Here is a 20,397-nt window from a genome sequence, read left to right as displayed (position 1 = left end):
TGGGCCAAATATGTTCCCGGGAACAAAAATATAAACAAATGTGTTACTATTCTTTTTTCTTCCCCGGAACAAAAGAATAAAAATTTGTGTTCCAAAAAATAGAAACGAAAATTACCAAATAGGGCCTTAGTTGCTCAAAGAGTTGTCCATGCGACATTCTTAAATTACACTTTTCAACTTAATCAAGTACTCTTCTATGAATGACATGACCTCGCCAATTGCAAAGAGTGAATTAGTAACTGATCTAATCCCCCTCTTTTTTTTTCATGAACTTAATTGTATAATTTTGTACATCTTGAGGATTTAACTGGACAAGTCGAAAGATTTAGAACTTGATTGTACATTTTGATAAAGATTTAAGGCTTGATTGAATCAATTAAAATATGTAAGATTCGATTCTATTATGTACATAAGATTTAGGACTTGTAATGTAACTTGCCTAGATCTCTATTATATACGTCCAACTAGAAATTTGAAGGCAAAAAAAAAAAGGACTACGAAACTATGAAGTAGTCACGAAGTAGGCAATTTTAATTAAAAGTACATATGTGAATTAGGATAAGGGAAAGGGCGATTTGAGAGCAGGATTTAACACACCTAATTGAAGAAATTCTCATCAAAATTTAATTGTGGATAACGTAATCTTTTTTAATGGAGTTAATATCCTAAAAAACCCCATATTGGTACACATATGATAAATTTATCCAAAACTATTTTTTTTACCATGAAAAACTCCAAACTAGTATACATGTGACAAATTTACCCCGACTAATCATAAAAACTCCTAAATTAGTATATTTATGACAAATTTATCCCAAGCTAATTTATTCAACAACAAAAAACCACAAATTGATAAATTTGTGACAAATATGCCCTCTGCTAAATTAGATTAATACCACAAAAAAATCACAAAAATTGTAAACTGTGACAAACGGAACTTAAAATCCAAAATTGAAATACCAATTAACTATCACGTGTCATTTAATTTAATAATTTGACAGTAAAATTTAACGAAAACTAACAGAATGTAAATTTGTCATAAGTGTATCAGTTTGGAATAAATTTGTTAAAAGTATACTAGTTTGAGGTTTTTGGTGGTCAAAAAAATAATTTAGAATAAATTTGTCACAAATGTACCAGTTTACGGTTTTTCAGATATTCACCCTTTTTAATATATAATATAATGCGTATGAATCTTGTGCTTTGGGGCTCATGTATGCATATGTTCCGGAAAATCTACATTCTTGTTTTAAACGTTTAGAATTCATGGATCGAATAAAGATGCTAAATTATTTAGATTTGAAAAAAAATTCATAGAATCTCATTCTTCATTGATTCATTTATCAGTTCATCCTCTCCCTCCTATCCCGCTCTCAATGTCATGCCCTCTCGTTCTTCTTCCTCGCATCAACAGTTGCTGACAGAGACGCGGACTAGAATGAAGGACGATGTCTCCAGATACCTTGGCCAGGTTCTGCACCTAGTCCGGCATCCAAAAATTGTGACGGGATCCACTGACCCCGACCTTAAAAGCTCCCGGATTGTAGACAGCTGCCGGTTCACAAGTTCATTGCAAGTCTATAGAACAAAAGCTAACATTGCGAAAAGAGATTCAAGCAATTGTATATCGACGGCAATTCATGTTCACGGTCCTTGGTTTTCAGCTCATGCTTGAAAAACATTATATCCGTTTCGGAATCAAAGTATTTGAATTACAATGACAGAAGGAACTTACAGTAACTTCCTCTAAATGGAGAGAAAGTCCCTTCTCCCCAGTTTGTTTCCCTGTCTAAGACTTATATGATCCAACACAAGATCCATTCAATGGTGTGTGCCTCTATTCATTCCAAGCTCGGGGCCACCTCAGTCGGATTGGACTCGAACACATCCGAGTTAGCGTCGGGTTCTTCCAGGAGATCCCGTGATTGGACCGACTCCTTGTAGACCGGCGTATCCTTAAAGTCTGTAGCTCCTTGATTGTATGTCGCGACGGCAATGCCACATGCGATCAACTGTCGAAAGAAAATAAGAGAGGCATGAATTAGACTCTCAAGCTGCCAAAGGTCGGTCTGTCTGTCTTTCTCTCCCCTCCTCCCCGGGGGCAGGAGTGAACACCTCATACATGGACTGGCGGGTGACAACACAATGCATACACCGGAGTGAAACCGAGGAGTCAACACATTCGAAAACTACTCTATGAAAATAAGGCCATAAGGATAGTAGTACAACGCAGAAAGGTACAAGCAAAATGCGAGATGAGGTGAGTCAGCAATATGCAAACTGAAGTGTTCCAATTTTGCCAGATTCTGCAGCTTTCTCCTTTTGATTTTATCACACTGCTTATTTAGCAAAGGGGAAAATGATGCCTGCTGATTGAATATGACCTTCAGGGTTTATCAATTCGGCATTTAACAGCTAAATGCAGGGACGGCGTTCAATTGATGCTACTACTCTTCTTCAGTAACTCATGACTAACCTGCTACCAAATATAGACAAAGCTTCTCCAAATTTGTGAATGTCAGAAATCCAAAGCCAGGTTCAGAAAGCAACCCATTAGCCAGCACTCGCTAAAAGCCAAGAAAAGCTGTTGGATTCTCGTGTCTAATCAAGCAACCAGTTCGACCTAGGAAAATTTATGAAAAATTCAAGGTAACTTTCGATGCTGCTACTGATATATGTATTTAAAAATTGAGGTGCTCAACATTACAAAAGAAGACCAGAAATTGGACTCTAAAAGTTCAAGACAAAGGCCAGACTTGAAAGAAAATAATCACATTAAACACCAACTCAGTTTGGATGCCATAGAAGACTACGTGCACCAAAAACCACGGTTTTAACAGGCTATGCTAAAGGGAACTGAAGTAGCGTCTTAAATTGTCTATCGCGTAAACTTAAAAAAGAGGCAATTGCTTCTCATGTCTTACACAACACCATGCGGTCACTTGAATCTGCCAGCATGAGAGTTCGTTTTTAGTTACAGTGTTCAGGACGTCGAGGTTCTAATATAGACACGAAGACTTTCAAGCCTCTGGATAAATGTCTGCTGAAAAAGAACACAAACTCCTAAGCCACCGATTTCCAGAGCAAGTCTTCGACTACTTGAAATCTACCCATCAACAAATATTTCAAAGGGGAAAAGAGAGACTCTCCAGAGATAAAAAGACCTCCAGAAAGATCTTTTACATCGACTTACAGGGCTGTTTTACACTAGCTAATCAACTTCCGAGGTCATTATCCAGTAAAATAGACAGCTTAAGGGTATATTCTCAAACAATCACACAGGGTCGGAGACTCGATTAAGCCACTGAACTATTAGAAGATTCCATTTCCAAAGTTCAATTGAATTATCAGGAGTGCTAAGGTGATGGGTGAAATATCTAGAGCCTTTTCAATCAACCGTGAGCAACATGAAGTGCTCGGAATCTTCCCCCACAAACTTCCATCCGTTCAGCCACTTTCATATGATTATTCTATGGTCATGAAATTTTTTTTTTTTTTTTGGTAATCCATGGTCATGAAATTTCTGTCCTATTAATGTCAAGAAACGAGCATAAGTACCCGAAAAGTTCCCAAGACTCGACGAAGTGCAGTTCAGTCATAAAACTCTTCAACCATAATAGTAAAGCCCCAAAGCCTTTTTAACAGATGATGGGATCATCGCAAGCACTTGAAACTTCAGCACCTGATCGCTCCATGGAAAAGTCAGTACCGAGTTTCACTTTTACACAAGTTGTAGGGCTCTCCGCGCATGATAAAAGATTACCGACTTCACTAAATCAGTTCCGCAACTTCTGGACTAGATTGAGGGTTCAGCACAAGCAACCATCAAACACCAACAATATACCAAACACATCGACCTGAACCCAGAGCATTCGAGTTACTCACCGCGAAACCGATGCCGAAAGCCCACAAATACTGCACGAAGAACCCGAAAGCGTCCCACTGAGGGCCCTCCCAGAAATCAGGCTTGTCCCCAGGAAGGTCCGGCAGGAAGTACCCATCGTCGCCGGCGACGCCGGAGCTCTCCATGGCGCTGCTCTCGGGCCCAACCCTCTCGATCTCCGCCGTCCCTTGGCCTTGGACGTAATCTTCACCATCCTGCTGGTCCTCGGTCGTGGTGGTGGTGGTGCCTCTCCGGTTCCTACTGTCGAATTTGCCGGTCCTCGGGGAGAGCTTCTTGGCCGAGGCTATGTGGAGGGTTCTTCTGGGCGAGATGGGGAAGAGGAGGCGGCGAACTGGGACGGTGGTGGTCGTGGCTCTGGCTCTGGAGGGGGCGACGGGGAGGATCCTGCCGCCACCTCCGCCACCGCCGTGGACTGTGGTTAGAGCCATGAGTGGGTGGCTGAGAGTGTGGAAGCGGGGACGTGAGCGGGTGGATAAGAAACGTAGATCAAGTCGAAAGAAGTGCTTAAGTATCCTCTTGGGCGGCCGTTATGTCACATACGCTCTCCACTTATCGAAAGCTCCCGTTGGTTTTAAGAAAAAAATCATAAATTTGAGACATGTCGTGAGCAAAGATAATCGACTTGTATTCTAGCGATGGACATTTGCCATAGGTGGGTGAATAGTTACAGCGCAAACCCAATCTTAGGACGGATGAATTTAAGACTCTAAAAGACCGAACCTGTAAAATATGATCCTTTTAACTTTTTAAAATGAAGGAAAAATAACATAAATAATCTCTGAACTTTAAGCAAATACACAATATAATTCCGGAACTTTTAATTTATTAAAATGTAGTTCATGAGTTTTTTATACATATTCAATTTAGTTCATGAATTATATGAAAATTTTCTCTCTGATCTTAAATAACTACTTTGACCATTTTAATATAATTCAAGAACCACATTAAATATGTATCAAAAATCTAAAGATCGTGAACATTAGGGTAAAGTTTGAGAATCATATTACATATTAAGTCAAAATTCAAGATTTGCATCATTATCCCTAAATTGAACAAACCAATCACAAAACATAAAATTATTGTCCAGAGCTTCTTCTTCTTTTTTTAATGTATTCCGTTTTATACTTTATCATTAGTAAATGAATGAGAGACCCGGTCCATCACGAAAACATATATATAATATATTTATAAAAAAGATGACGTCACTTTTTTTTTTTTATATCCGTGTGCAACGCAGTATTTAAATGTAGGGAGTACTCGTGATTGTAATTCATCTATCCGAATGGTGGCCTGAGGGAGTTTCCTTCGACGAGAACAAGGCCTAGATTTATTAAGTATATAGATTTACTTTAAGTATGCATACCATTATCGTAAGAACTATTAAGTAATTGGGTATTGGATTAAGAAAAGAACTACAGTTGAGCATCATACGCCAAACGCTTGTGAGAGTTAAATAAACATGTGAAACGAACACATGATAGATTGAAATTTGCATGACAAAAGAAAATGGTGGTTATTTTCTGAATGGTGTCAATAAGTGAGGATGGTTATTCTTTCTATGAAATAAATGGTTGCTTGGGTCTTGGATAGAAATTAATTTCTATTTTTTTCTGATAATCTTGGCAGGACTAGAAAGTGAGTCAATTGGTTGTTTTGACTATATATATATATATATATATATATAAGTGAGTCAATTGAGTGTTTTGACTCATAAAAATATATTATTTACGTGATAATGGAATATTTATTACATGTACAAACAATTAAAGAACGCATATGCAATTCTTAGTAAGTTGATTGAGTTGATTCATTCCCATTCTCATGAGTATCATTATTCCTCTCAGCATCACTTGAGGGAGTCAAAAGAGGCCAGTCGTGATCAAATGCAAACCCTTTTGGGTAGTTCAAAGTGAAGGCGCATGCTACGGTCCACGTGAATCTAGAAAGATTAGGAGTTGTTAGAGATAGTCAAATCCTATGGTTGAGAATGGAATTGCTCCCGGTTGATTCCTTTCAAAGTTGGTAAAGAGTACACTAATGGTGCCATAAATTGTGTACGGTCTTCTTTGGTGCCAAAAGTTTCCGTCGGATCATTTAAATGCCAAAAAATTTGAAAAACGCTCACTTTGGTGCCAACGCCGATCTGATTGGCCGAAAATCTGACATGGCATTTTTTTATTAATTTCTTATGCTGATGTGGCTCGCCATAGTTTCCATTGGATCACTTAGGCCTTCAAACGATGTTGTTTTAGCATCCTAACACTAAAACGGCGCCGTTTTGTGTCTTTCCCCCAAATTCAAAACCCTAAATCCCCAAACAACGCCGTTTTGTGTCGTCTTCTTCCCCGAACAGATCCAACAACACCAATAGCGCCAAACCAGCAACACCAGCAACGCAGAACTAGCAACACCAGTATTTTTCCAAAAAAGAAACCACGCATTCGCCTCCACCCTCCCCCAGTAGTTTTCCTCCATTTTCAATCACCTTATCAACCTTTCAAATTCTCAAATCTCAGCCCCACCACCACCTTTTCCCATGGAATATCGTTGGGTGCAGAGGAAACGCAAGCTCAAAGAATCTCCAAAAGCATGAGTGATCCGGCCAATGGTAGCCGCAGAGATCTGGAACGCCACAGAGGTTGTCGGCGAAGCCAGCTGCTACGAAGGCGGCAGCCGTGGCCCCGCCATCCCTTCCTCTGCCCTCATCGTCAACACCTCCCTCTCTCTCGGGATTTTCTGTTCGTTTTTTTTTCTTTTCTTTTGTCTTGCTATGGCAAGCAACTATGATGGAGGTCAAGGGATGGCGGCTGAGCGACGGTGGCCGAGGGACGGCGACTAAGTGACGGTAGTTGAGGGACGGCGGCCAAGCGACGGCGGACGAGCAATGGCGGACAAAAAAACCCTAATTTCAATCTCCAAATAAAATTAAAAAAACGGCATCGTTTTTGTGAGGCTATCCACGTAGGACGGCAAAACGACGTCGTTTTCTTAAGAAAGACAGAAAACGACGTCGTTTAAAAGGCTTCTCGATTTTTTTTAAATATAAAAGCCACGTAATCATTTTGGCCGGAATCTGTAGTCGGTGGCACCAAAGTGATCGTTTTTTCTCCGATTTGGCACTTAAATGATCCAACGGAAACTTTTGACACCAAAGTGAGCGCCGTACACAACTTATGGCACCATTAGTGTACTTATCCCGGAGTTTTATAAGTAACCTATTAGAGGATTGCATGTGGTAGAGTGACGGAATTGACCGGATAAGATTAAGGCGCATCGAGAGATTATAAATTCCGACAATATGTAATTTTGATTTTACACCACTTAATCCTTATCTAATGGGCAGCCACAATAACACCTCCACTAAAGTACCATGCATGCATTTGGATTTGGCCGCCGTAAGTTTTGAGATCATTGTGGAGCACTTCGCATCATCGGGGGTGCGAGCGTGCTTAGTTAAGGATATTTGCCCATAGGTGTATTGCCAATTGTCAAAGGTTTACGCGTCAATCGTCTCCCCACAACTCGCGAAGAAAAATGCATATTAAAGAGTCACATTCAGAATTGCCAAGCTCCGCGACTCTCGCATCTGCGAGCTCTCTCTCTACCCCATGGTAGCGTATTCCCATTTTCCGCCCAAACCCTAATTTCATTGCCCCAGAGTTTTGCTCGCAATTTCAGATCCTTCCCCTGTAATCGTTCTCCCCAGAATCCGTAAAAGAAGAATGAAGGAAAAAAAAAAAAAAAAACTACATATGAAGAATGCGAGTCTTGAGAACCCTTCGGAAAGGAGGAATGGAGTGGCCGCTCTTTCGGTGTAGGGTCGATTCACAACACTCAAAGACCGATCTAAGCGGAATCGCCACAAATCGGTGAGTTTCTTGATCTTATCTTGCTGTGTGACGCATGCGGAGAGGTAGAAGATGGTAGCCAGGTAAACTCGTAGTCGGATAGAATCGAGAAAGTTGAATATCTGAGCACCATAGAAGAGATTATTAGTTAATGACTATGGAGAGTAAAGAAGAGAATGAAATGCGGCTGGCAGCATTATGCAAAAGTCTACGGCATCTGTGGTCGGAGGAAGATGTAGTCGAAGTATCGATGAAATACCTCAACAAAAAGGGAGGAATGTAGGCGCACTCTATTCGGAAAGTTATTCTCCAAACCAAATGTAAACTATCCGGCATTTATAACCACAATGACTAAAGCATGGAAGGTAGAAGGAGTCATATGTTCGCAGAAGGAACCAGGGCTATTCACTTTCATATTTCCTACGGAGGAGGAAAAACATCGAATATTGAGGAACTCACCTTGGTCATACTCAACCAACCTGCTAGTGTTACAGCAGTGTCTTCCAGAAATCCCAGAGCATTGTTATGAATTCTCAAAGGCTGCCTTCTGGATTCGCATTGGAGGAGTCCCCCCTGGCTGGAGAATAGAGAAAGTATTCAATGACCTGGGGAAAAGGTTGGGAAAGGTTATTGAAGTTCAACTCGACTCAATAAATCATGCTCAGAACAAAGGAGGCAGAGTAAGAGTTGAGATCGACTTAACATTACCGTTGAAAGCGGGAGCTGTTTTGGATATAGGCAATAAATGTCTCTGGGTGGAGTTTAAATACGAGCGGCTCCCCCACTATTGCTTCTCATGCGGAAAGATCGGACACTATGCCACTGACTGCCTCGAATTTCCATATGCAACATCACCCTAAGCATTGAACAAAAAAGGGTCATATGGACCATGGTTGAAGGCAAAAACCAGCGACCACAGCCCTTATTGGGATGCTTTCTACGGGAAAATAGAGGAGTTTGTAGTGGAAGATCTTGTGCACGATCCACCAACTGAACCGAGGGAGAAGAATTTCACTAAGCAAGAGTTGCCAACGATATGCAACTTGTAGTCTCAAAAAAGAGATCGAAAAGCGGCTCGGAACGGATAATAAACCCAGCAAAAGCTCCTAATGCGGCGGAAGGCGGAGACCGTGGAAAACGGGTAATGAGCATTGAAACTCAAAATCCATTAGTATTAAAGATTGGCAAAAGCAGCAAGAAGACAATGAAAGTTCAAAAGGCAAAAAAACATAAATGCACGCCAGAGATATCATCCCTCATCCCAGATGATGTAGACCTTCTGGAGACCCCGGTGAATCTGATACAGGAAGGACACGATTGGGCTTTGGTGGCTAGCCCTAATAAGCCACCACAAAAGCCATGAAAATTGTGAGTTGGAATTGTCAGGGGCTAGGTACCCCCCCTGACAATCCAGGAGTTAAGAGCTATTAATGCTCGTGAAAGGCCCAACATAGTTTTTCTTATGGAAACAAAAAATAAAACAACCAAGGTGGAAAAGATTTGTAAAAAGCTTCAGTTCCAACAACTTTATCTAGTGGATCCGACGGAAGCAAATGGGGATTAGCAATTATGTGGCATGAGGAACTAAGTTTAAAGGTGCAAAACGACTCACAACACTTCATTGATGTACGGTGCACGAGATCCCGAAAGTAAAAAGATAATGCGGATTACCTTTCTCCACGCATCTACCGACTTTGGAGAGAGGATGGAGTTATGGCAACAGTTAGGAACCCTCAAACCTTCAGGCTCCATTCCCTGGATCTGCATGGGAGACTTCAATGAGATTCTATATATATGGGAGAAAATTGGGAAAAAGGAGGCAAACAATAGAAGAATTGCAGCTTTCAGAAATATGATTAATGATTTATCCCTGATGGATGTAGAAAGCCACGGATGCGCTTTTACATGGGCTAATAACGAGGGAGGGAGATGAGCTGGTAAAAAGAGACTCGATCGAGTACTATGTAACTGGAATGGAGGGTTACCTTTCATGAGCGAAGTCCAAGCGCTCCTCGCTATAGGATCGACCACGGTCCCTCATCCTTCGCCCATGCCCCTATAGTATACAAAAGGAAAAAACAGTTCAAATTGGAAACCTTCTGGATGGATCATGCAGAATATCAGGAAGTCATTAAGCGAGTCTGGGAAGATATTACAACTCCACAGCATATATTTGCAGAAAAATTAGGGAGAACATCGAAAGCATTAACGAAGTGGAGCAAAGAGAAGTTTGCAAATGCTTATTCTCATATCAAAGAGCTTAACCAAGTTTTACAAGCAATCACTAATCAAAAAGCTCAGCACACAAGTAGACAGAAAGTGCAGCATATTATTAGCCAAATAGCAGCATTGAGAAGACAGGAAAAACAATTCTGGGGAATGAGGTCACGTATCAAATGGCTACATTGGGGAGACCAAAATAGCAGCATTGAGAAGACAGGAAGAACAATTCTGGGGAATGAGGTCACGTATCAAATGGCTACATTGGGGAGACCAAAATACCAGTTTTTTCCATGCCACGACAATCCAAAGGAGACACCAAAATCGTATTACAATGCTGCAATTAGAGGAAAATCGGTGGTGCGAGAGAGCGGCAACGATAAAACAACATATTAAAGCTTTCTATGAAAACCCGTATAGCTCGAGGGGCAACGACATTACCAACCGATCTTAGACCAATGTCCATCACCAATTACGAGAGGATGAATGCAGATCTGGTGGCAATACCTCTATTAGAAGAAATCAAGGAAGTAGTGTTCCAATTGGGAGCTCTCAAGGCTCTAGGACCAGATGGCTTCAATGGAGCTTTCTATCAAAAATCATGGGCAACTATAAAAACTGACCTGCTGCAACTTGTACTGGAGTTTTTTCAAACAGGGGTGCTTGACCACAGGCTAAACCAGACACATATTGTGTTGATCCCGAAAGTAAAAGGCCCTGAGACAATTAGTCAATACAGGCCCATCAGTTTGTGTAACTTCAGCTACAAAGTCATTTCAAAAATATTAGCAAACAGACTCAAAAAGTGGTTGCCACTTATCATTGAACCAGAGCAGGGAGCCTTCGTCTCGGGGCGGCAAATACAGGACAACATCTTTATTGTTCAGGAAATTCTGCATCAGCTGCGAATAACCAAAAGGAAGACAAAACATCAGGCTATTGTAAAGCTTGATATGCAGAAAGCATATGATCGCATAGAATGGGATTTCGTGAGGGATCTAATGTTGCATATGGGATTCGATGCGAAATGGGTCTCCCTAATTATGCAATGCATAACAACAGTTACTTTCAGCTTAAAGATCAATGGTGAACCTACCTCTTTCTTCCATCCATTGAGGGGCCTCAGACAAGGCGATCCCCTCTCACCCTATATCTTCATCCTGATATCCAATGTCTTAACCTGGATGTTGAAGAAAGCATTAGCAGAAGGCACACTCAAAGGAATACAGGTAAATAAACATTGCCCTCAGCTATCACACTTGATGTTTGCCGATGATGTTATATGTTTTCTAGATGGGACTATTACAGAATGCCAGAACCTTGCCCTCATATTAACCCAATACTGCTATGCAACGGGACAATCAGTAAATTTGAATAAATCAAGGGTTTATTTTAGTGGACATTGCCCAGAAATTTTGAAACACAATCTGGCCACACAATTGCGAGTCCCTATACTAAAGAAAACAGGAAAATACTTGGGCATACCTGCGAGTGGGGACAATCCAAAAAAAACGATGTTTTCGTGGATCTGGGCCGAGTAAACTCAAGTTAGCGGGATGGAAAGAAAAATGCTTACAAAGGCTGGTAAGGAAGTGCTAATAAAGAGTGTGGTGCAATCCCTACCTACCTATGCCATGTCCATATTTCAGCTGCTGTTTCGATTTGCCGAGCTATAGAACAACGGATTGCGTCTTTTTGGTGGCGAGAATGGTGATGCGAAAAGAGGCCTGCATTGGAAAAACTAGGAAATGTTAAAAACTCGAAAAGATGCGGGCGGCATGGGCTTTAAGGATTTGATTACCTTCAATCGAGCCATGCTAGGTAAACAAGCACAGCGTCTACTTTCCTCTCCTTCAGCTCTATGGAGTAGAATGATTAAAGGGATTTATTTCCCTCATGGAGATCTATGGAATGCATCCAAGGAAATCGACCATCATGGGGGGCGCAGCTTAATGCTTACAGCGGAGATACCATCAAAAGCAATGTTAAATGGTCGGTAGGGGATGGGAAATCAATTCGCATAAGAGAAGACAATGGCTATTACAAGGCACAATAGGTGGGACAAGAAACCACACGAGTCTAAATTTGTGTCTGCGAACTAATCAATCCGAATCCGAGAGAATGGAAAAAGCAACTGATTTACAATCATTATGAAGAAAAATTGCAAACAAAATTGTAGCAATTCCCCTACATCGCAACCAACGCAAGACACGCTTATATGGACAGGGCAATGGTTCGGACAATATTCTGTCAAGAGCGGATATAATGAAGCAAGAAAATCCACTAGCAACACAGATCAGAACCGGCCATCATGTTCCTTTCAACCGCCACGTACCTTGTGGACACAAATTTGGAGTCTTGATGTGCCTCCAAAGGTTCGATTCTTCATCTGGAGTCTATGCCAAAATGCCCTCCCGACGAAGGAAAACCTATATAGAAGAAAAATTGTAAGTGACCCATGATGCCCGGTATGCTGTTCGTGTATGGAAACTACAGAGCACTTGCTGTTTCTTTGCAAATGGACAAAGCGAGTATGGCAAGACCCGATTTTGAGCAAATCAGGCCAAATAACAGCATCAATCGCACGGATCGGTGGATTTTAAAAGCTTTCCGAAGAGATCAGAACTCACCCGATCGTGAACTCATTAGTCTCATCCTATGGAACATCTGGAAGGCGAGAAACAACCGGATCTTCCACGCAAAGGAACCCCAACCAGCAGATCTGCTGTTAATAGCAAAGGAACAACGGTACACGCTCGACGGGTAGATCGAAAAAGGCGAGCGAGCTCTCAATCAAAACTCACCCGCTCACTTTGGAGGCCTCACAAAGGGCAAAACCTGAAGTTGAACGTAGATGCGTCGTGGAGACCCGGAGATTTCCTCTCGCTCGTCGCCGGTATCGCACGAGACGCAGTGGAAGGGTTCTCGGCGGCCGCGGCCACGGCTAGGGTTTCCTCGGCAACCGAAGCGAAAACTCAAGCACTTTCTCACGGGATATCGTTTCGCACGAACTCAAGACGAACCACTTGCGGGATCTTGGAAGCCGAATCGGAAGCTACTTCATAGAAAGTGACTTGTTATCTTTGCGGTAGAAATGGTCATGGGCCGGGCCGCATGTACATGGGACCTTAAAGAAATCGTTCACGGGTGTACGCATGGGCTTCAGCAGAACAACGACTTCACGGTGATTTATAGCCCACGAGAAACCAATGCAGCGGGATTGGATTGCTCGACACCATCGACAAAACACCCTACCACGTAATTGGGTGTCTTCCCCCCCTCTTCCCTTATGGAATATATTATGCGCAGATCTTTCCCCTTCTGTGGTTTGTAAGACTTCTCTTTAATTAAGTAATAGTCACTTCTTTTTCGACCAAAAAAAAAAAAAAAAAGAGTCACATTCAGGTAAGATGTTGGACATTCTAGAATCATACTTAAATTCTTTGTACTCTTCCTCTTTGCAGTCACTAATTGAAAATTTTGCAAGGCAAATTAACTATAGGAGATGAGATTTGGTTGAAAAGGTGGTTCGTGACTTCAGCATTAACAAATGTCATAATGCATATAGGATGCATTTGACACAACATTTAGGAAAGGTCTTTACATAAATAAAAAGAACTTTAGACTAAAAAAGGTTTCACAAAATACAAATAATGTTCAGTAACACAGTTGCACAAACTTGTTAAGAATCCAGTTTAAGATAATATTAATAATAATAATAAAAACGAAAGTGGAAGTAGCACAAATCTAGCTATTCAACAAAGGCTAAAGACTTAGTAGCTCAAACAAAGCTAAGGCGATGGCGCGTCACCAAGGTCACGTGACCCCAAGTGAGGCGACACGGCAACACAAATCTAACCCTTCAATAGTCGGCACAAGCCTAGACGGGGTCCACATAATTTGTTTTACTTTGGCAGGAGGAGTCTTCGGATGCCCAAAGTTATTTGCAAGACCAACTGCACCCCAAGTTATATTGTACGCTAATAGAATTGAAGCACTATTTTGGTGTCTGTCGTGATGTCCCGACATACAAGTTGGGCTAATTTTGTTAAAAAAATCCCAAACTTTAAGTATAATTCCAATTCTGTCCCAAATTTTTGGTATAAAAAATTATCAATTTTTACTCTAATCTCAAATCTGCCCATGTGTTCAAAACTTGCTGCTGGCATCTTTAAGGTTATTAACATTAGAAGGTGGTTGTTATTTCATAAGAAGGGGGATGTTGATGAAGACACAAATTTTGATGATGGACCTCTAACTCGCTGCTAATGTTGATAATTTTGAAGAAATTAGTAGTGATTTTTCAACATATAGGTAGATTTAACACTAAAGTGATAATTCGGGATTTTTTTTTTTAGATAAAAAAATTCAGGGCAGAATTAAAGTTACACCAGTTAAGCCTATACAAATTACGGAATTTCTCAAAATTGATGGTAATGGAGCTTTACGCTACTATGCAATTGATTTGGCAAGCAACCATTTCGGAATTGGATGTTGTAACTCGCCTTTCTAATTCGCCCGGCTATTATTCGCTCGAAATAAAACAGGTGGTACCGTCGCACCACACTGTTGCAAGATAAGATGCAGATGCTATTGAATAAACACCCCAACTCTCGTTCAAAAAAAAAAAAAAAAAAAACACCCCAACTGAAGAATGGGCTTATGGAGGTGGGATTTTCGTGTCTGAGCCGAGTCAAACCTAGTCGAAGTACTTAATACTCTGATCGGATCGGATGATACCTGACTTGAACTCAATGCTTATGAAGCTCGAGCTCGAGCTCGACCCCACTAAACTTTCAATAAATCCGAGGGTTACTCGATAAGACAAAAGATTTCGTCCTAAAGCCCGAGTTAAGCTCATTCTTATATGCCTCTATACAATGTAAACCACACATGGCCCGATTTGCCTGAGTGCTACTTTGATCTCTTGCTGATTTAGCACCGGAATGGCTTGAATTCGTAGAGAATCAAGTCGGGCTTCGGTCGTCTACACGTCTAGAGATCTCGCGACGTCGAAAAACCGGTTGACTTGTTTAACACCTATAATTTTCCCAAGGGAACCGGTCAACTGGTTTAAGCGCTGTGCATTGTCCTTGTTTAACCGCTTATCTCATCAATAATTATAGATGTGCTTAATATGCCTTAATCTAGACCAATAATAGCGTATTTTTCATGCAAAATAGATAAATTTATCCTTGTAAATGCCTTTTGTTGGGGTTTTCAATTGGAGTCTTGAATCCGAAACGGCGTATTCCAAACTATGTCCATCGCATCCGATTAGTTGTGCTGTAAGTCTTGAACATCGTTACTTAGATTTGTCTTTTAAAATAAAATAGGAATATAGATCTTATTGTCTCCCGACCATTTTATAATCCCAGTTGTCCATCTATCATAATAGAACACTTGTGGTCACAAGAACACCATTCTAAATTTGGCATGACAGTGCTGTTAGGCTTGCTGGACTCGTAAAAGAATTTGTTTTGTTGTGCGCTAATACTATCATAAAACAAAAATTGAAAATCCATGATATGAATTATCCTTGTCTAGGATTTTTTTTTTTTTTTTTTGTAAAGGTAAGGTATGTATTAACTTTAACCCAAAACGGAACTATACAAAAATAGGGAGACTCGACACCAACAAAAGGAACTTGCACTCCTGAAATGTCACCAAGAGTGCACGAGTGTCATGATAACCCAAATGAGGAGAGGGGCTTAACGAACGTCAGCCCAAAGAGGAGAAACACTAAGTCAAAAACAAAGCTCAACCTAAAAAGATAGAAGGGCTAAGGTTCCAACATTGTTGCATCCTCCTATTGGTAAGGGTATCCGGGACTTGTTGGAAGGTCATAGCTTTGTCCCTGACGATCTTGTCTAAGCATTTTTTCAAAGCCAGCAAAAAGAGTTTGTGATCACGAAAAAGGACTTCCAAATAATATTGCATAAGGCTCCAAAGGCGAATCGAGCTAGACTGTGGTGGAAAGAGTCTTCTAATAGGTACTTGATGGCCCGTTGAAGGTTTTTCCACCACAATCTATTACGCCAGGCAAGATTGCATCTAGTAGCCCAGAAGATGGCCCGAGCTCCAGTGATACGACACCCAAAGAACAAGTGATCAACAGAATCAAGACGACATTCACAAAAAACACAGTTGGCATCTGGAACTCTGCAAGAAGTTAGTAGCAAGACCTGAGTTGGTAGTCTATTTCTAGTGATTAGCCACAGATGGAATTGAAACCAAGGGACCAAAGCACAATTCCAGATAAAGGAGGCCCAAGGCACAGACCGCCCTCTTGGTCGAATACTGTCCCACGAGGGGGCGGCTGAAAAAACTCCAGACGAGTGACCCATCCAACGGAGGCAAGTCATTGTCTTGGTTTGGTCCAAGGAGAGACTCATGCCAAGAAGCTAACGTGTCAAGGACTCTAGACGCCAAGCCAGAGTGAGAGAAGAAATCAGCGACCGTTGCTTGCCTAGGGATACCTGAGTGATATATATATATCCGGGTCGGAGAAAAATAGGTTCAGAGGGCCTCTCGGGTGCCAATTATCGAACCAAAAAGAAATAGAGCGACCATTTCCCACACGCCACCTAAATAAGTCATGATCTTGCCGGAGGTCAAGTAGTTTCTTCCAAGACCAAGAACAAAAGGTCGGCTTACCAGCTATCCAAAAGTTCTTTTTCTTCAGGAAATTAAAGGGCGTGCATGTTTATGTTTTTTTTTTTTTTCTGTTCATGAACAAATTTTCTTTTTTTTTTCCCGGGAACAAAAACGCGTTTGTTTGCGTTTTTGTTCAAAATTTGTTTTTTTGTTCCCAGAATAAAATTGGAACGGAAATGAGAAACAAAAAAAAAGTTATTTTTTTGATCCAGAAACACTTTTGAATAAAAAAATTTCTCTCCTTTCTTTTCTTCTCTTTTCTTCTTCTTTTCTTCTTCTTTTTTCTTTGACCGGTCGCCGGCCTTGGCCATGGCCATCGAGGGCCGGCGACGCCGTCGAGGGTCAGCAACCTCACCGGAGCGTCATCGGCCCTCAGCGAGGCCGAGCCTCGCCCACGCCAGCAACGCTCGGCCTCGCCTTGGCTAGGCGAGCTTGAGCTCGCCCGGATCCGGTGAGGCCGAGCCTCGCCATGCCCGAGAGCGAGCTCGAGCTCGCCCGGATCCAGTGAGGCCAAGCCTCGCCAGGGGCCGGCAACGCTCGGCCTCGCCGAATCTAGGCGAGGCCAAGCTCACCCAGCCAAGGCAAGGCCAAGCCTCATCGGGAGACGGCGAGCCTCGCCATGGCTGGGCGAGGATGTCGGCCCCCCGTCGGCCCGGTTGCTGGGAGGCCGGCGACCAGCCAAAAGAAGAAAAAAAAAAATAAAGGAAAAATAAAATAAAAATATTAAAAAATTAAAAGAAACAAAAAAGAATATAAATTTACCAAATGTCTTTCTATTTATTTTTATTCCCGGAACAAGTTTATCAAACGCGTCTTTCTGGTCAAAAATTATTCTCCGGAACAAAAATAGTTTTTTCTATTTCTGTTCCCTGGAACATTTTTTTAACAAAAATACAAACAAACGCGTCCAAAGTGAATCTATTTGCACCACAAGGACTCTTTATTCGTGAATAAGTTCCATATGTGTTTTAGCATGGCTGCGTTGTTGCACTCGCGCAATCTTTGAATACCTAGGCATTCTTCATCCTTTGGAAGGCACATATCGATCCAAGTAACTTTTGCACCTCTAGTTCCAAGATCCGGGCCTTTCCAAATGAATTACTTAAGGACCTACTCAATAGTATCAAGAACCAACCTAAGCATAATAAAGACGCTCGCCCAATTAAACCTGAATCGAGTGAAGAATTGATTTGATCAGCTAGAGGCGTCCCGCAAAAGAGAGGAAACGTTGCGTCCATAATTGTGCCCTCAACATGATTGCATTAACCAAAGATGTACAGTCAGCCTTACGTAGCCTTGATGCAATGATAGGCACCCCTTAATACCGAAATGACAGAGAACCTTCCTAGAAACCAAGGAAGTCCTTAATATGATTCCGAGCATCAGACGAGACTCCAGAGAAAAAAATCTCACTCTTGTCTAAGTTTGGGACTAGGCCACACCATTGAGAGAACCAAGTAATAACATCCTTGAGCAAAGATAAGGAGGGCATATTTGCCTCAACAGAAAAACATCATCAGCAAAAAATAAGTGGGACAGCCGAGTTGGTTTGCACCGTCAAAAAAACTTGAATTCAGGCTGCTTGGTTTGAAGATTGAGGATCCCTATGAATACCTTCATCACCAACGTGGAAAGGTAGGGTGACATGGGATCCCCTTGTCGGAATCCTCTTTCACTAGGAAAAAAACCATGAAGCTCTCCATTTAGAGAGACAGAAAATTGAGGCATTCGAATGCACACCATAATGAGTTTAACCAAGTGCGCGGGAAATCCGGAAGCTTGCAATGCTAGTTCCATGAAGTCCTAATTAACTGTATCATAAGCCTTGCGGAAATCTACCTTAATAACACATTTAGGTAGATAGGGGTGAAGATGAAAGCCAAAGAACAACTCCTGAGCTAGCAAAATATTGTCACTTATGCAACGTCATTTAACGAAGGCATTCTGCGGAGGACTAATAATAGATGGCAAAACAAAAGCCAACGATTAGCCAGAATCTTCATGATGCATTTATAGACAATATTGTAGCATGCAATTGATCTATAGTTGTTAACGGATGCCGCATTTGGATGTTTTGATACAAGAACTAAAATAGTACTGTTAATCTCCCGAAGGATTTTACCTATACTAAAAAAGTCCTTAACTGTCAAAATAATCGAGGGGCCAACTAAATCCCAACTTTGTTGAAGAATTCGACACCAAATCCATAAGGACCAGGGGCCTTTCCCGCCACTAATGAAAACATCGTGTCGTGAATTTCCTCATCCGTAACAGGCTTGGCCAAAGACCGCTCCTGATCGTCATTGAGGAAGTGGTCCAACACCAATCTAATGTCCTGGACCGAAGGTAAGGTATCAAGGATAGAAGGCGCTAGAAGATCTATCTCACAATGGAAGGGTCAGAAATTAGATTCCCAACCTCATCCATCACCGAAATGATTCTATTGTGAAGGGAGACAATAGAAGGGTCAAAAATCAGATTCCCGACCTTGTCCATCACCGAAATGATTTTATTGTGAAGGTGCCGCTTGTCAACGGAATGATGGAAGATCTTGATATTAAGGTCTCCTTCCTTGTCTAGGATGTTTACCAAACTTTTTCTAATAATTCCTAAATAGCTTTATTTTTCCTATTTAAGAATAATATACAACTTTTGAAAACCACGATTTAATTTTTCTTAAAGTCTTTCGTCCAGGTCAAATGATGCGTGGTTTCTTTAAATAAAAATCAATGTTCTCTCGACATTTTTTTTTTTTTTTTTCGTCTGGGTACTCCATATGTGAAAAATGGAATATGTGAGCTGGCAATGTTTTTCTTTTTCTTTTTCATTTTAGAGAAATATTTCATTCGATAAGGAAATCCAAACATAATAAACTTACATTTCATGTGAAAAACAATGCGAAGATGCATTTCTTTCTGCCTTTCTCCTCGACATTTGAATCTGACCCAATTTTCCCAGTGGCCACCATTCCAACTTGGAATGGGGAGGTGAGGTTAAATCCCCACCTTCATTGAGGGTGGAAACGATTTCATTTCAGGAGTGGGTTTACTTCACGTCCTATGGAGGAGGTAAGAAAAAGTCTGAGAATGAGTGTTAGAATAGGATTAGAGTAGGACTGATAAAAAAAAAAATCTGACCCAATTTGGGGATTTGAGCAACCACACATTCGTGGCCCACAGCACAAGCAATAGCTTAATGCAAAAATATCTCCGTCTGTGCTAATGTCATTTCACCAACCGATTTTTCCCTCTCCAATCAGCATATATTTTTTGGCACAAAACATCGCTGTCGTTATCAATAAGGGGAAATCCCAAAAATCACGATAACTTTTCACGTTTCTTCTACTTCCACTTACCCTAAAAATGTTGCTTCTTTAAATTTTCGAATTCTCAAAAACTTCCACTGACATTGACCTCCACTAGGGATGAAAAAAATAGTCACCCGAACCGAAACCCGACCCAATCCAAATCCAAATTTTCGGATCGGTTCTCTTTCAATTTGGGTAATGGATAAAATGATCTGTTTTTTATCCGGTTCAGATCTATAATTCGAACCGAAACAAGTTGCAAAAGCAATCGTGACATGTAAGCTGCTGTTCTCATTGAAAGTGCATCGTCGCTCAATCGCAAAAAGAGCGGGTGTTGATCAACCAGTGATTTTGGGAAAGGGAAAGGTACCAACCAGCGATTGGCATGGAATAAAAGAAGCGCACGAACTAAATCAACGGGTAGAAATCACATCCGCCATGTAAGAGTACGGCAAGCGTTC

At 41.3% G+C, this 20,397-nt stretch overlaps 2 protein-coding genes across 2 annotated transcripts; one reads left to right on the top strand and one right to left on the bottom strand.

Annotated features, from left to right (window-relative positions):
• Positions 1–1,598: 1,598 nt before the first annotated feature.
• LOC104425781 lies at positions 1,599–4,419 on the bottom strand. The gene is made up of 2 exons (XM_010038578.3): positions 3,886–4,419; positions 1,599–2,012 (listed from the first exon to the last, which is right to left on the bottom strand). The coding sequence occupies exons 1-2, from the start codon at positions 4,330–4,332 to the stop codon at positions 1,842–1,844; spliced, it is 618 nt and encodes a 205-aa protein (XP_010036880.2). The 5' UTR covers positions 4,333–4,419; the 3' UTR covers positions 1,599–1,841.
• A 3,680-nt stretch (positions 4,420–8,099) lies between these two features.
• On the top strand, positions 8,100–8,612 carry LOC120289953. Its single transcript, XM_039305365.1, has one exon. It carries the CDS (start codon positions 8,100–8,102, stop codon positions 8,610–8,612), a length of 513 nt encoding a protein of 170 aa, XP_039161299.1.
• The last annotated feature ends 11,785 nt before the right edge of the window (positions 8,613–20,397 follow it).

The sequence above is a fragment of the Eucalyptus grandis genome, chromosome 11 (genome assembly GCF_016545825.1).
Source record: "Eucalyptus grandis isolate ANBG69807.140 chromosome 11, ASM1654582v1, whole genome shotgun sequence".
Classification (NCBI taxonomy): domain Eukaryota; kingdom Viridiplantae; phylum Streptophyta; class Magnoliopsida; order Myrtales; family Myrtaceae; genus Eucalyptus; species Eucalyptus grandis.
The sequence above is the reverse complement of the archived record's forward strand: the minus strand, read 5'-3'. Positions and strand labels throughout refer to the sequence as shown.

Coding starts and splice junctions, on each gene's coding strand:
- LOC104425781 (XM_010038578.3), bottom strand. CDS start 4,332: ATGGCTCTAACCACAGTCCACGGCGGTGGCGGAGGTGGCGGCAGGATC. Junction 2,013..3,885: donor CTTTCGGCATCGGTTTCGCG/GTGAGTAACTCG, acceptor TTCTTTCGACAG/TTGATCGCATGTGGCATTGC.
- LOC120289953 (XM_039305365.1), top strand. CDS start 8,100: ATGACTAAAGCATGGAAGGTAGAAGGAGTCATATGTTCGCAGAAGGAA.